The sequence below is a fragment of the Ursus arctos genome, unplaced genomic scaffold, assembly GCF_023065955.2.
Source record: "Ursus arctos isolate Adak ecotype North America unplaced genomic scaffold, UrsArc2.0 scaffold_31, whole genome shotgun sequence".
NCBI classification, from domain to species: Eukaryota; Metazoa; Chordata; class Mammalia; order Carnivora; family Ursidae; genus Ursus; species Ursus arctos.
The window spans coordinates 31,334,921-31,350,434 of NW_026622997.1; the positions used below are offsets into that span (position 1 = coordinate 31,334,921).

At 45.6% G+C, this 15,514-nt stretch overlaps 1 protein-coding gene across 1 annotated transcript in view; it reads left to right on the forward strand.

Moving 5' to 3' along the window:
* Nucleotides 1-15,478, forward strand: part of PNPLA1 (patatin like phospholipase domain containing 1) — a 44,411-nt gene extending 28,933 nt beyond the window's left edge. Inside the window, exons 6-11 of the mRNA XM_026482755.3 lie at nt 5,663-6,247; nt 7,220-7,298; nt 9,394-9,519; nt 12,981-13,086; nt 13,865-13,922; nt 14,352-15,478. Of these exons, the coding sequence (XP_026338540.3) occupies nt 5,663-6,247; nt 7,220-7,298; nt 9,394-9,519; nt 12,981-13,086; nt 13,865-13,891 (923 nt within the window). The 3' untranslated portion in view covers nt 13,892-13,922; nt 14,352-15,478. The remainder of the gene's footprint in view (nt 1-5,662; nt 6,248-7,219; nt 7,299-9,393; nt 9,520-12,980; nt 13,087-13,864; nt 13,923-14,351) is intronic.
* Nucleotides 15,479-15,514: the final 36 nt, after the last annotated feature.

The following is a 15,514-nucleotide window of genomic DNA, read 5'->3' on the forward strand; positions in this document are numbered from 1 at the left end:
ATCTCTGGTGTCCCCCGTTTCTCAGTAACCCCTGTGCCAGCCTCTGGGAGGAACCCAGGGCCATCTCACGCTCCCCTACCCATCTACCCTTAGCTGATGTGGACGCCATGGTATAAGCGGCAGCCTTAAACCCAAGGATGAGACTCTAATAGGAGCATTTCGGCAATCCACTAAACAATCAGGGCAGTGTGTGGAGGATGGTGGGTTTTTCCAGGGGCTCTGGAATCACTGCAAGGAGGAACTGACACAACTCACAGGGAAGAAAATGTCTCTTGCTGGCTACTGGCTATTTTTGATTCCTCTTCCAATTTGCCAGTGTTCCCATGGCTTTCTCAGTGCAGGTTTCTTCAGCTCCGCCCCTAATCCTCTTGGGTTTGGTAGGGCTGGATTTTCCTCTCGGCACCAGATGCGAGCAGGAGGTATGACGCATCCTGAGAAATTGCGGCTGGTGCCCAGAGCCACACTCTTAATTCCCACCTGCCATCTGGGAACAGAAAAACAGGAGTCCGCTCCAGCTTCCCACCCTACTGCTTTCTGGATGGGGTCAGCTCTGGCAGAAGGCCACACCTGCAAGGTGTTGCCCTCAATTCCTCAACTCACAGCCTGGCATCCTCCTTTTCTGCCTTCCTCAGGGTTCACATCTGCCTAATTATTCCTGCTGCCAGGCAAGCTTCCCTCTCCACCCTTGGCCTCCCCTGGTGGCAGCCTTCTGCCAAAGGGAAGGGCAATGCTTGCTGGCATGCTTGAAAATCCACATTCCCCACACAGACATGTGGATGTGGGCGTTGAGTGAGGTTGGAGCTCAGAGGATGCCATGTCTAAAATTATTCATCTGGCATCCAGGCATGCCTGATCAGACCTTCCTCCCTCCCTCCCTCCCTGCCTGCCTGCCTTCCTACCTTCCTTCCTTCCTTCTTCCCTCCCTTTCTTCCTTCCCTCTTGACATTCTTCCTTCTCTTGTACCCTTCCTCCCTCTCACAATTTGTTAAGTTCTCTCTGCTCCCTGCCAACACACGCCTGTGAAACCAACAATCAAGGGAGTGAACCATCATCCATCATGCCCAAAGTTTTCCTCATGCTCCTTTGTGACACTTTCCGCCTTCCCCCAGTGCCCCTGATCAACTTTCTGTCATTATAGAAATTTCCAGTATGGACTTACAGTATAGACTCTATTTTGTCTGCATTCTTTCACTCATACTGAGTATAATTAGACTAATTATGCTGAAATTCATCATGTTATTGCATGTATAAATAGTTCATTCCTTTTTACATTCCATTCCATTTATGAAAACTCCACAGTTCATTTCTCCATTCACCCATTAATGAACATTTAGGTTGTATCCAGTTCGGGCTGTTATGAATAAAGTTGCTGTGAATACTCATGGAGTCTTTGTATGAACATATGCTTTCATTTCTCTTGGGTAAATACCTAGGAGAGCGATGTCTAGATGGTATGGGGATGTACATTTCATCTATATCTATATTTATGTAATACATGATTATATATGTACAATTAGGGTAAAACACATAACATAAAGTTTACCATCTTAACCATTTTTTTAGAGATTTTTTATCTTTAAGTAATCTCTACACCTAATGTGGGTCTTGAACTCACAATCCTGAGATCCAGAGTTGCATGCTCCTCCAACTGAGCCAGCCAGGGGCCCCACCATCTTAACCATTTTTAAGTGTACAGTTCAGTACTGTTAAGTATATTCACGTTGTACAACCAAACTCCAGAACTTTTTCTTCTTGCAAAACTGAAACTCTATTCCCATTGATCGGCAAATCCTCATTTCTCCGTCTCCTACGCCCTGGCTACCACCACTCTATTTTCTATTTCTAGGAGATGGATTACTTCAGATGCCTTATATCAATGGAATTATACAGTGCTTGTCTTTTTGTGACTGGTGCATCTCACTCTCATAATGTCCTCCAGGTTTATCCATTTCATAGCATGTGACACGCACCTGTGTACATACCACATTTTCTTTTTCGATGAACAATTTGAATTGCTTCTTCCTCTTGGCTATTGTGAATAATGATGCAATGAACACGGGCATGCAAATATCCTATTTTCAATTCTTTGGGATATATACTAAGGACATATACCCAGATCGTATGTTTAAATTCTTAAGAAACTGCCACATTGTTTTTTGAAGTGGTTGTACCATTTTACATTCCCACCAGCAATGCATGAGAGTTCCAGTTTCTCCTTATTACCACCAACACTGGAAATTGTCAGTCTTTTTAATTTTAACCAGATGTGATTAGTTGTGTGATGGTATTATTTTTATTTGTCTTTCCTTAATGACTAATGACATGAAACATCTTTTCACATGCTTATTTGCCATCTATGTATCTTCTTTGTTCAAGTGTTCAACTCTTTTGGGCATTTCCCACCTAGACCTATAATAAGCTTTATTTTTAAGAATAGTTTTAGATTTATAGAAAAAAATATGAAAATAGTACAGTTTCCATGTACTCCACATTCCCTATTATTATGTCTTACATTTGTTAGCTGTTATAGTATGGTACACATAAAATTCTTTACATAATATAGTGTAGTGTTTACAATTAATGTACTAATATTGGTTATTATTAACTGAAGTCCATATATTCAGATTTCCTTACTTTTTAACCTAATGTCCTTTTTCTGATCCAGAATCTCATTCAGGATGCCACATCCCATTTTGCCCTGATGTCTCTTTAGGTTCCTCTTTTCTGTGACAGTTTCTCAGATGCTCCTTGTTTTTAATGACCTTGGCGGATTGGAATACGGGCCAGATATTTCGTGGAATGTTCCTTAGTTGGGGTTTGTCTGATGTTTTTTTCATGATTAGACTGGAGTTCTATGTTCTGGGGAGGGAGACCACAGAGATAAAGTGCCATTCTCATCACATTGTATCAAAGGTGTATGTTATCCACATGGCATATCACTCATGATGTTGACCTTGGTCATCTGTCTGTAGTGGTGTTTATTGGGTTTCTCCGCTGCGAAGTTGTTCTTTCTCCCCCTTTCTATACTGTGCTCTTTGAGAAGAAGTTACTATGCACAACCCACGCTTAAGGGGTGGAGAGTTAGGCTTCACTTCCTTAAGGACAAGGTATCTACATAAATTATCTGGAATTCTTCTGCTTGGGAAAATTGTCTCTTCTCCCCCATTTGCATACTTCTTCAACCCCTTGTTTGTTTCAGTATGGACTCATGAGTACTTCTTTTAGACTTTGAGTTATTATTCAGTCTTACTCAATTTATTTTATTACTCAGATTGTTCTAGGTTTGGCCATTGGAAACTCTTTCAGTGGGCCCTTTTGCCTGTCCTAAAAATTGAATTGTTTGTTTTCTTATTTAAGAGCTTTTATGTATTCTAGATAGATGCCCTTTGTCTGAAATACGATTTGCAAATATTTTCTCAGTCTGTCATTTCTCTTTTCAATTCCTTAACAGTCTTCTAAAAAGGAGTTTTAAATTTTGACGGGGCCCATGTTATTAATTTGCTTCCTTTATGGATCATGCTTTTGGCGTCTTATCTAAGAAATCTTTGCTTTACTCAAGATTACAAGAAGGTTTTCTCCTATGTTTCCATCCAGAAGTTTTATAGTTTTTTGGTTTTTCATTTGTGTCTATATTCCATTTTGAGTTAATTTTTGAATATGGCTCAAGATATAAAACAAAGTTCTTTTTTTGTTTTTTCGCATACGGATGTCCACTTGTTCCAGCATTGTTTGTTGAAAAGACTATGCTTTCTCTACTGAGTAAAGTCAGTTGTCTCTATATGTCATGGGTCTATTTCTAGACCTTCTGTTTTGTGCCATTGATCTTTTTCTGTCTTTTCATCAGTATCATGCTGTCTTGATCCCTGAAGCTTTATCATAAATCTTGACACCAGGTAGTCTTAGTTTTCCATCTTTGTTTCTTTTTTTTTTTTTTCTTTCAAAGTTGTTTACGCTATTTCAGGTCCTTTCTAATTCCATAGAAGTTTTAGAATCAGATTGTGAATTCCTACACAAAATGCGGTCATGTTGTATTTGTCTTGGCAACCTATTCTCTCCTCCTCTGCAATCACCACCTCAAGACTTCCCTTCTCCCTGATCCCCAGGAGAGGGCCTTGCCTCCAAACAACTTCACAGAGAAAAGCAAAGCCAACAGAAAGAAGTTCTTTCAACTTTGTGCTACCAAACATACAAACTCAGCCTGCTCTCTCTCCCTCCTTCTTAGAACATTAAAGAAAGCAATCCTCTGCTTGCCTAAAGCCCACTCCCTACCTGTGCTCAGACCCCTTTCCATCATAGCACTCTTGAATTATCTCTTATTTCATCTCTCTTTTACATATCCAACCCCCACCTCTCAAATGGATCCTTACCAGCCACTTGTAGGTCTACTCCAGTCTTGCCTATTTTAACAACTTGGCCTCGGTTCCCCTCTCCCTCTCTCCTTGCTCAGTCCTGGCTTTATCCTCTTCTCACTCTGCTTTTCCTCCCTAGACAATCTCCTCCATGGCCCCCATCACAGCTTTAGTGACCGTCCATAGATGGACTCCCAAATGTACATCTCTAACCCTCATCTTTTCTCTGAGATCCAAACCCATATCCAAACCCAAGCTGCCCACTTGTCATCTCTCCTTGGACATCTCTAAGGCCCCCTGAAATCCGCTTATCCCCGAACAAACTATAACCTGTGCCCTCCTCACTGCTCTCCTAACCCATCCCCTCCATGGTCACCTTGTCAGCACCAGCATCCACCTGGTTGTGCAAGCCACCTACCTCCTCTCTTCCCCCAGTCAATCCATTGCCAATTCTCATTTATTTTACCTCCTAAACAGAATCTTCTATTTCTTTCTCCTTTCAGGTGCAAGGCCTAAACCCCTCTCCACAGCAGCCTTACAGGTTTCCCTGGGTCCCCTATGCCCATCTCAGTGAGTCTCCACACAGCAGCCACAGTGATCTTGTCAAAGCCAGAGACAGTACAGAATCCCCACTGCCTCTAGGTCTTTCATGGTCTCTGTGAAAACCAAGGGCCCTCAATGGTGCCTACACGCATGGTCAGGCCCCTGTGGCCTTCTCATTCCCATCTCCCATCACAGTGTCCCCACCCCTTCTCCAACCACACAGACCTTTCAGGCCCCACTCTTGCTCCCTCATCTTGTGACATTTGTGTGTGCTGTTCCCACTGTCTGAAATGCTCCTCTCCATCCCACCCTGACCATCCCCTGGACCCTCACTTGCCCTTCAGATCTCAGCTCAGAAGTTGCTCCCTCAGGGAAGCCTTCCCAAAGATGTCCTCCCTGCTTCCCTCTCTCCTAACATCATGTTCCTTTCTCGCCCGGAACTTGGCTTGGTTAAAATGAGATTATTTGAGTAGTCAATGCCTGTCCCCAAGCCAGACTGTAAACTCCAAGAGGCCAAGAACCATCACACCTGTTTTTGTCCCCTTCACTTCTCAGTGCCTAGCACATATAGATGTTCAATAAATATCTGTTGAATAAGTGAATCAATACACAATCAAATACTCAATATAAATTTGAGTAAGTAAAGAAGGGCCATTGAAAAGCACTAATCCTGCTTATGAAAATAATTTGGGAAATCACTTTTTGCAAATGCCATGCTGATGCCAGGGGCTAGTAATGCCACCGGTGACCCCATGCTGTTGTCTTCCTAGATGCTGTTTACCTCGATTCTCCCTCCAAGAGAGTGATGTTCCCCCGTGTAGAAGTGTACTGCAATATAGAACTTGCCCTGGGCAATGAGTGCCCTGAACACAGTCAATCAAGCCTCCAAACGGAGCAGGAAGAATCCATACAACCTCACGTACAGGGGGCTTCTGAAAGGGAAGGAAAGGGCAGCCAAGGTCTACTTGTGTCCTCACCTGTGCAGACACCTGAATCCACACGTGAGTGGCCTGTAGAATCACCTGTCTCACCACCTGTCTCTTCATTTGAGCAGTCACCTGCATCTCCACTGGCCTCATCACCATCTCATTCTCCAGCTGACTTGCTCCCTGTATCATTCCCAGCTGTGCCCTTACCGCTCAGCTCCACACCTGCGCTGTCACGTGTATCACCACAGCAGCAGGTACAAATGACTGGATCACCTCCAATATCCCTACCCTCCCAGTCCTCTCTGTCACCCAGGCCATCCCTGGGGCCTTCATCTGTAGGGGCATCTCCAACATCTGTAGGGGCATCTCCTTCAGCGGCACCTGCACAACCACCTGTGGAGGAACTGGGCCCAGAACAGCCCCAAGGTATGGACCCGTCTAGCTTCTCACAGCTTCCTTATGTCTGGAGCCCCTCAGCAAGTGTGCCACAACATGGGAGCTGATAACTGAGCTGATAACCATGGCTTTAGAAGGGTGCATTGGTTAAGTTAGCAGTTACCTTTAGCGTCTCTACCTGTTTTGAGGATAGGCCACCACAAGGGGGGCAGTGTTCTTGACATTTGTTCATGTCTTTAGTCAGTGATTTTCAAAGGCTGGTCTCTGACCAACAGCAAACTCCTCACCTGGGAACTTGTTAGAAATGAAAATTCTCAGTCCCTACCATAGACCTACTAACTCAAGCAGGTGGGACCCAGTTATCTATATTTTTATAAGCCCTCCAGGGGGTTCTTTTGAGAACCATGATTGAGAACCACTGTACCAGAAGGTCTTTGTTATTGTGATAACCACTGTGCCAGGGCAGAGCTACTCAAAGAGTGCTCGTGAACCAATGCTGGTCCCCAAAGTATTTGTTACTAATTTACAATGAAATGAGCACAGAGGTTGAAAGTAAGCATTTAGAAATATTTATAGCCATGAAATCCAAGAGCTTGGTCATTTTCCTACTAATTCATTGTATTGTATTTCACAAAAGTACTAGTCCATTATGGATTCCAAAAAAAGATTTGAAAAAGTTGGATCTTCACAACTGGTATCTTCTACAGATAGTTTGAGAAGCACTGCTCTCGAGGCTTCAAAGCTAAACAATTCTCAGCTCCTCTCTCAGAAATCTCTCCTCTAGCAGAGGGGATGACAGAGATACCAACCAACCTCAAAAACACAGCACAAATTATTAAGTACTACATTACTCGCAAAAACAGTGTTGAAAGTATTCATAGAGATTAAGATCACTTCTCTCTGCGGGGTTAAGGAAGGCCTCTTGGAAGTGACAGGTGAGTTGAAATGGACAAGATTTTGCCACCTCACTCATGTCTCTTCTATTTTTACTTTTGACTGTAGCTCCCCTTGCCTTTTCAAATACAAAAGGTGCCGTGCCTTTGGTTAATGTGAAGGAAGCCACCAGCAGGCCTCACGCAATGTAAGTTTCTCCTTAATCGGGGACACATTTTTTCCTTTGGCCAGGGGAGGGGGGCCCAGCTAAGGGAAATTTTCCTTCTTTTTAGCTGCCCCAGGAACACTGGGATCCTTTTCCAGTTTGTGTGGTTACAGTCTACCCCTTTACACTTCTCTCTTCTTCAGCGGGGGCAACGAATGGGAAATGAGCCGTTCATGCTCTCAATGTCATTCTTGTCAGCTCCTTCCTGTGCTCACTGGGGAATGCATGCACCTTCTCTGAGTGCAGTGGGAGAATGTGCACCCCTTCATGTCTTACTCTCTGGTGGTGTCTCAGTTCAAGGGAGCTAGCAGGCATGCTACATCCTTAGCCTGAGGTAGGCTATTTCCTGCATGGTATGAACTGTGGGACTCTGTCAAAGGCCTCCTTTATTTATTTATTTATTTTATTATGTTATGTTAGTCACCATTCAGTACATCGTTAGTTTTTGATGTAGTGTTCCATGATTCATTGTTTGCGTATAACACCCACTGCTCCATGCAATACGTGCCCTCCTTAATACCCATCACTGGGCTAGCCCATCCCCCCACTCCCCTCCCCTCTAAAACCCTCAGTTTGTTTCCCAGAGTCCATAGTCTCTTGTGGTTCATTTCCCCCTCTGTTTACCACCCCCCTCATTTTTCCCTTCCTTCTCCTAACGATCTCCCTGCTATTCCTTTTGTTCCACAAATGAGTGAAACCATATGATAATTGTCTTTTTCTGCTTGACTTATTTCACTTAGCATAATCTCCTCCAGTCCCATAATACAAAATGTTGGGTAATCATTCTTTCTGATGGCTGAGTAATGTTCCGTTGTATATATGGACCACATCTTTATCCATTCATCTGTAGAAGGGCATCTCAGCTCCTTCCACAGTTTGGCTATTGTGGACAATGCTGCTATGAACATTGGGATGCATGTGCCCCTTCTTTTCACTACATCTGTATCTTTGGGGTAAATACCCAGTAGTGCAATTGCTGGGTCATATGGTAGCTCTGTTTTTAACTTTTTGAGGAAACTCCACACTGTTTTCCAAAGTCAAAGGCCTCCTTTTATCCAAATTATTTTCTATCAGCACAAAAAGAGGGCTAATATTCCTATGTTATAGATTGTCCTCAGAAAATCTTTTTTATAATGCACTTCTATTGTCTGGGTTGTGTGACATGTTCTCCAATACTTACCTTCACAGTCATTCTGAGAGGGCCTGAGGATCGTTTGTTTTTTTTTTTAAGATTTATTTTTATTTATTTTTTAGAGAGAGACTGTGCAAGCACGGGGGTGGGGAGCGGTGGGGGGGGTGTAGGGGCAGAGGAAGAGGGAGAACAAATCCTAAGCAGACTCCGCAATGAGTGCAGAGCCCCCACTCAGGGCCCAATCTCACGATCCTGAGATCTCAACCTGAGCCGAAACCAAGAGTTGGAGGTTCAACCGACTGCGCCACCCAGGTGCCCCAGGACTGGTATTTTTTTAAGTTCCTTGGGGACCACATTACCCAGACTCCCTTGCTGGCTTCTTGCCAGTTGGGTTAGCCAATGGAAGGCACCAGCAGGAGATCAGAAGGTGGGTCAAAGAGTATCCCTCCCCTCCCCAGCTCCATCCCTCCTGCCTTGGGGCAGTTCTGGCAGTGGCTGGGGTTCTCCATGGCCACAGCTGCAGCTATTGGGAGAGCAGGTCCTTTTGATGTTCCAACTCCGTTTCATAGCAAATATATTAAAACATACCTGCTTCTCACATTACGTATAATTTTAATTATAAAACGTTTTGAAGGAGTTTGCATAAATTAAAAATTTTGTGCTTAGGCATATACCATGCATTTTGTTCGCAGGTTTAAACTTTATTGCATTGACATATAACTTATAAAAGTTTAGTTGAGTTTCAGTTGACTCATCTGCATGACGTTACTTAGATAAATGGTCATTGACTATAAAACAAATGTTTGCTGTGGAAGTCGGGTGTTCGGGCAGGGTTAAAAGCCATAGCATTGGTGTGCCTGTCTACCTTCCGAGCTGGAGCAGGGCCCTGATAGAGGAGGACACAGGACAGGTCACTAACAAACTGTTACTTCATCTATTGCCCAGGGAGAATCCTGTCGAAGACTCCAATTGGATGAGCAAGATATTCAAGAAGAACAAACAAAAGACAAGTGGCACCAGGAAAGGCTTTCCAAGATACCCACGATCCAAAAAAACAGGCAGCAAAGTGCAGTGAGCATGACTAATGTTTCTCAAGTTCCACAGGGAGGAAAAGCTTTGGGAAGAGTCTTCAGGAAGATCACAAGGGGTAGAGGAAGAGTCAGTAGGAGCTGGACTTTGGAGTTGGACCCACCCAACATAAACTCCCTGCTCCGCCATAATGTTACTCAGTGATCAAGCTTAGGACATGTGATCTTTCTAAGCCTCTATTTCCTGGTCTGTAAAATAGGGATAATATCGTGAGGGTTTAATGAGGCCAACATGTAAATTGCTTTGCGGAATGCAGGGTGTGTAATTAGCACTCAATAATTTTGTAGATATTAGGGTTATATGCAGAGGTTAACTAGGACTTCTCAGCTTCCAAATAGAACTCTAAAAACCAACCTAGAGAGGTGTGTGACCATGTGATCCTCAACATACAGAGATCCAAACTGTTGCCAAGCTACAAATAAAAGCCCTAACCAATGTGAGCTGCTTCTTACAGCTTTTTGGTTATATTACATTGTCATTGAGTCCATCAGTTAACTTTTATTGAGCACCTAATGAGTGCCAACCACTCTTCTGGGCTCTAGAGATAGCAAAGGTGAATTGAACTCAATCCCCAACTTTTTTTTTTTTTTGGAAGATTTTTTAAATTTATTTGAGAGAGAGTGAGAGAGGTCACAGAGGGAAAGGGAGAGGGAGAAACAGACTCCCTGCTGAGAAGAGAGCCTGACGCGGGGCTCGATCCCAGGACCCTGAAATTATGACCTGAGCCGAAGGCAGACACTTAACCTACTGAGCCTCAATCCCCAACTTTTAAGAGTTTACCCCAAAATTGAACTTTAGACCAAAGACAAGAACCAAGTCTTAAGTTTTTACTGAACTATAACATTGTTTTTTAGAGGGACATGCATATATACATACACACTTACAAATGAAAAATGCCAGCTTCAAACACAAACCAAGTCAGGAATCATCTACAACTATTTTACTGGATTATCAAAATATTCTCTGAATGGAACAGACCCACTCACTCTGCTATCTACTTTTCTTCAAGCCTCCATTGGTCAGAAAAATCCCCAAATCATTCTAAGGGACATCCTTCTGTGTTGTTCCTGTCCCAGGTGGGGATCCCAGGTGGGCAGAGAGATGTATCAGATATCAGATAGATGAGGGTCAGAAGCTCACTCTAGCAGCCACAGGCCCACTTTGAGGTCTGGGCAAGTAGGTACCTGGTGAGTGGGAGGAAGCAGTATGGTGGGAAGGAGAGTCTCAGAGCTGCTGCAGGAAGTGGGGAAGATGCGTGTGTCACTTTCTGGATTAAAGGACAGGCAGGGAGGGTGCAGGACCCCCCAGGTCCCCTTGGGGGTCATGGAATTAATGAATCCTGGGGTTAGTCTAGCTCTATTCCTTGGTCTCCAGCCCCAAGACTTCTTTGACTTTTGAGAGTCCATATCTCTGTCTCTAGGAGCTCAAGATCAAGTTTGGTCAGGAGAACATAGGTAGGTCTGCTGTGGGGTGGGGAAGCTTCCTTGGGGCTGGGAGTGCCATCTGGAAGCCAGGCCCAGACTTGAGTCCCTTCATTTCAGGACCAGCCCTCCTCCTATACATTGGAACAGTGGAAACTATGCAATTCAGCCAGAGCTGCCTTGGTTGATAAACTTCTAGGAATCAAGGTACTTTATAAAGAAGCAGGCTGTGATAAAAACAAACAAAACAACATTCACAGCTGTGGGAAACACTGTTGTCAGTAGGTCACACATTCCGTCTGCGATGTTCCTTTATAGAACATATTATGAAACTGCCTGGAAGCAATTTACCAGTGGATGTTCTTAAGCAATTCCATGCAAATTCATTGCTCTGAGCTTCAAAGACCAGGGTAGGGGATAGAAGAGAGAAGCTCAAAAAGGTTAGGCATAGAGGAGGAGCGATCCAGAAAGAGAGGAAATCTGCTCATTTCCTCCCAGAGTACAATCACAAGAGACACTGTCACATCCATGGGCGAGTCCTGTGCAACTCTGGCCCCTAGCTAATGTTCCTCCCAATAAAGAGGAGAGAAGTTAGAATAAAAGCTACAGGGTAGATGTTCCATACATTAATCTCTCTCTCTCTCTCTCTCTCTGTGTTTCTTAAAGATTTTATTTATTTTTTTGAGAGAGAGAGAGAGAGAGTACCAGTGGGGGGAGGGGCAGAGGGAGAAGGAGAGAATCTCAAGTAAACTCCATGCTGAGCGTGGAGCCTGTCATGGGGCTCGATGCAGGGCTCCATCTCACGGCCCTGAGATCATGACCTGGGCCAAAATCAAGAGTTGGATGCTTAACTGACTGAGCCACCCAGGCACCTGTGTCTTTTAAATCAGATGTTCAAATTCGTACTCTGATGCTGGCTGTATTAGTCAGTAATTGCTGTTTGATAATGCTGCATAACAAACAACCCCCACATCTCAGTGGATTCCAAAACAGATGTTTCTTTTCCCCTTTCAGAGTTCTGTGAGCTATCTGGGATAGCTCTGCTGAGGCTACAGGTTGGGGTCGAGGCTGCTCCCTGTCCCTTTCATTCTAGGACCAGTAGATGTGCCAAATATGCTCTGCCTCTGGAGCATGGCTAGAAACATGTATCAGCCTGGCTTTCCTCTGCTAGCCTCAGCTCTCCTCCAGGGAGAGTTCAGTGGTCATCTGATTTGGGTTGTGTAACTGGCCTCAAAGTGACAAGACAGATTGAGAAATTTAGGGACTGCCTACAGGCTCCACATGGAAAAGGAAGAGGTCCCTCTTGCTAATTGCTATTCAAATCCTCTCAACAGCTACCAAGTCTGTCAGACTCCTCCAATTTCTACCATTTCTACCACTAGAGAGCCCCCCTCTTTGAGTTACTGTGGAATTTCCCCCTATTCAAATGGGATTGTAATGATAATAGCTAAAACTTACCAAGTAGTTATTAGGGTCCAGGCATTGTGGCACAGAGAGGGTAAGCAACATGCCCAAAGTGGCACAGCAGGGAGATGGCAAAGCCAGGATCTGAACCCAAGTTGTCTGTCGCCAGCATCTTGGTGTCGAGCACCAAGTGATACAGCCTCCTCCCTGGAGTGAATCGGAAGTCCCAGGGTCTAGTCCTACTTTGTCTGCTTGGGCAGGGAGTGGCCTGGGGGTGCGCTTGGAGGTGCACAGGCAGACATGGCAGGGATAGGGCAGGCTGGCTTGGGGGCCATGTTCACAAAGCTGGACTTCACCTGTGGTACTGGGGAGTCATTACAGGGTTTAAACAGAGTGGCACAGTCAGAGGTGAAAGCCTTCCAAGAATGGACAGGTCCTCATGCCAGCATTTCTCTGAGGTGGGCTCTGCAGGAGTCTTCCTGCAATTCCCTTGAGAGGGCCAATGACTGGCCAGACACAGCAGGTGGAAGAGGCATTGAAACGTGGGGTGGGGCTTCCCATTGCCCCCTTTGTGTCTCATTTCTCCTCACATGTGCTTTCTTGGCATCTTACGTCCAGGTCTGCTCCCTGCCCACTTGACTTCTCCCTGCTCTCCACTTCCGAGACAGTTTGGGTCACCTACAGGCCTCACCCCAGCCGGATCCAGGAATACAGCGGCCCCGAGGTGTGGAACTGCCCAGGATGACCCTGGAGGCCAGACACTACCTGCTGTGTCCCCAGAGCTGCGGTGACCTCTGAGCTCCATCCACCCAGTTTCCTTTCGGGCCCCACCCACCTCTTCCTGGTCATAGTCAAGGCCAACACTAACCCATATATTGCTTTGTGCGCTAAGAAAACAGTACCCTTTCCTGGAGAACTTGATTGCCAGCTGCTGGAAGACTATGCTAATATATGCTGATTTTGTTAAAACGGTTGACTGCCACCTGCTAGAAATTTGTATGAATGGCATACAAAGCTACCAACCTGTACAAATAACATACAGAAAACTGCACAAATAACATGCGGCATAAACATGTCCGTGAGATGCCTCCCCTTTGTATTGGCAGGGTCTCCTTGTGCAGTCTGCAATCTACACAACTGCACTCAACACTCTGGAGGCCACTCTACTTCTTTCCCCTCCCCGAAAAGCCAAATATTAACCAGACTTTTGTAAATCAAATAATGTTTCAAACACTCTTTTATCAACTCCTGCTCTGCAAATGGCATTCTCCATTTGCAAAAAAAAATATTTTGTCTAATAAAGTGGGATTTGTTAACTGATTTCTTTATATAAACTGAGATTTCCAATTTCCACGCATCAAATTGCTAGAATGGGGCCTGGCTACTTGCTTGGGGCTGCCCTACGCATAGGAAGATGTGAGGGATGTTCTCAGTGGAAATAAGGGGCAGAAAGTCCTCGATGAGGGACTTGGAAATGATGAATCTCTCTGTTCTTTTTCTAGGAAGCTGTGAGCCAAGAGAGAACTTGAGCTGGAATGGGAGAGAACACGATGACCCCAGGTAGAGCCTTCTCCCCAAGGCTCTCAGACGCATTCCCCTCACCCTAGGCCTTTTGGGGACCAGGTGTCGCCCACTACCAAGCCTGTCGGTGTGGAGGGTCCTGCTTCTCCTGGGCAACCTCTTCCTTGTCTAAACATCCTCTCAGCTTCTCTGCGGTCCTCCAGCCCTTCCCCTACTCTGCTCTGGACAGACACATGGACCCCGATACGGATGGGCTCTGAAGAGCCCACAGCACATCCTGCTGCTGGCCGGCTGGGCTCTGGGCCTTCCTCCCAGCCCCAGCCTGAGTTTGCTTCTTCGAGCTGGACTGCACCCACCCTGGCCCCCAGGGTCTAGTCTACAGGCCAAACTCTTGGGGGTCGATGCACTTGCCTCTCTCGTGTGGTGTCAAGAGACCAAGTTCTTTTGTTTTGTTTTTAATCCTCACAGTGGACCAAAGGCTTGATTTGGAACCGCTGGACTCTGCTTCGGCTGCTCACCGGAATCACTGTGGAGCTGATCAGGCATGAGGTCTTTAAAAGCTCCCTGGGGCTCGTGCGGTGCAGCCATCTTGAACAGGCCACCCTGGGCTCCCCTGAGTCCCGGTGTGGTTGTGGAGGACAACGGGAGGCCAAATGTCCCTTCCCTTCCCATCCCTCTGCAGGAGGGCAGCGTGAGGGCAGACTCCTCTGTCTGCTGTTCACACCTCAGTGAAAATGTTCAATGAGAAAGATACCTTCAGCCTCAATTTTTCCAGCCCTTCCAGAAAAAAGATTAGCCCTACTGCTTGCTGGGGTGTGGATAACTTCCAGCCCCGGCCAGGCCCAGTAAGGAAGTCTGGGCTGCCCCCAGGCCTCAGATGTATTTGCTTAGCAAATCCTGGAATGCAAAACCCAGAAGACAGGGCCTCTGGGGGATGCATGCAAATGTTAGCCACGGAGGGTGGGAGACTGTGGCGGGGGGCCTGCTGGAGCCTACATTAAGTGGACCATGTCAGGGAGCAGGAGGCACACAGGCACCCTTAAGAACGTTCTGCCAGGAAGAACCTAACTGATGTGAAAAACAAAGACAAAAGAAAAAATTTAATTTTCTTACTGCCGATAATGCATTGACAAGTCCTTGAAACGGGCTGAGCGAACTTCCTCTGGGAGCTCAGCTGCCTCGATGTTGACACTTTGCTAAGGGCAAAAGGCAACCTTACCCCAACCCCCCAGGATCTTGTGAGTCTACTCTAACACCTAAAACTTCCTATGGAAACTTCCTTTATTTCTACCCCGCAAGATACGTGTTGGCCATCATCCTCCAAGTCTACGGCCCACTGATCTACATCTAAGGGGGCTCACGACTGAGTTTTTACTACACAGTAATAGATGACCTTTTCCTAACAATAGCTGGTCCCCTGTAGCCCCCTCAGGATCCTGGAAACCTTGTTTCCAAAATACGTTGGAGGCCCGTACTGTCCGTAACCCCCTTCCAACTTGAAAGTATATAATCAGTCACCCCTCACAGCCCCAGTGCAGCTCTTTCTGCACACGGGGCCTGTCCCTTGTGCTTTAATAAAACCTCCATTTTGCACCGAAGATGCCTCAAGAATTCTTTCTTGGCCGTTGGGT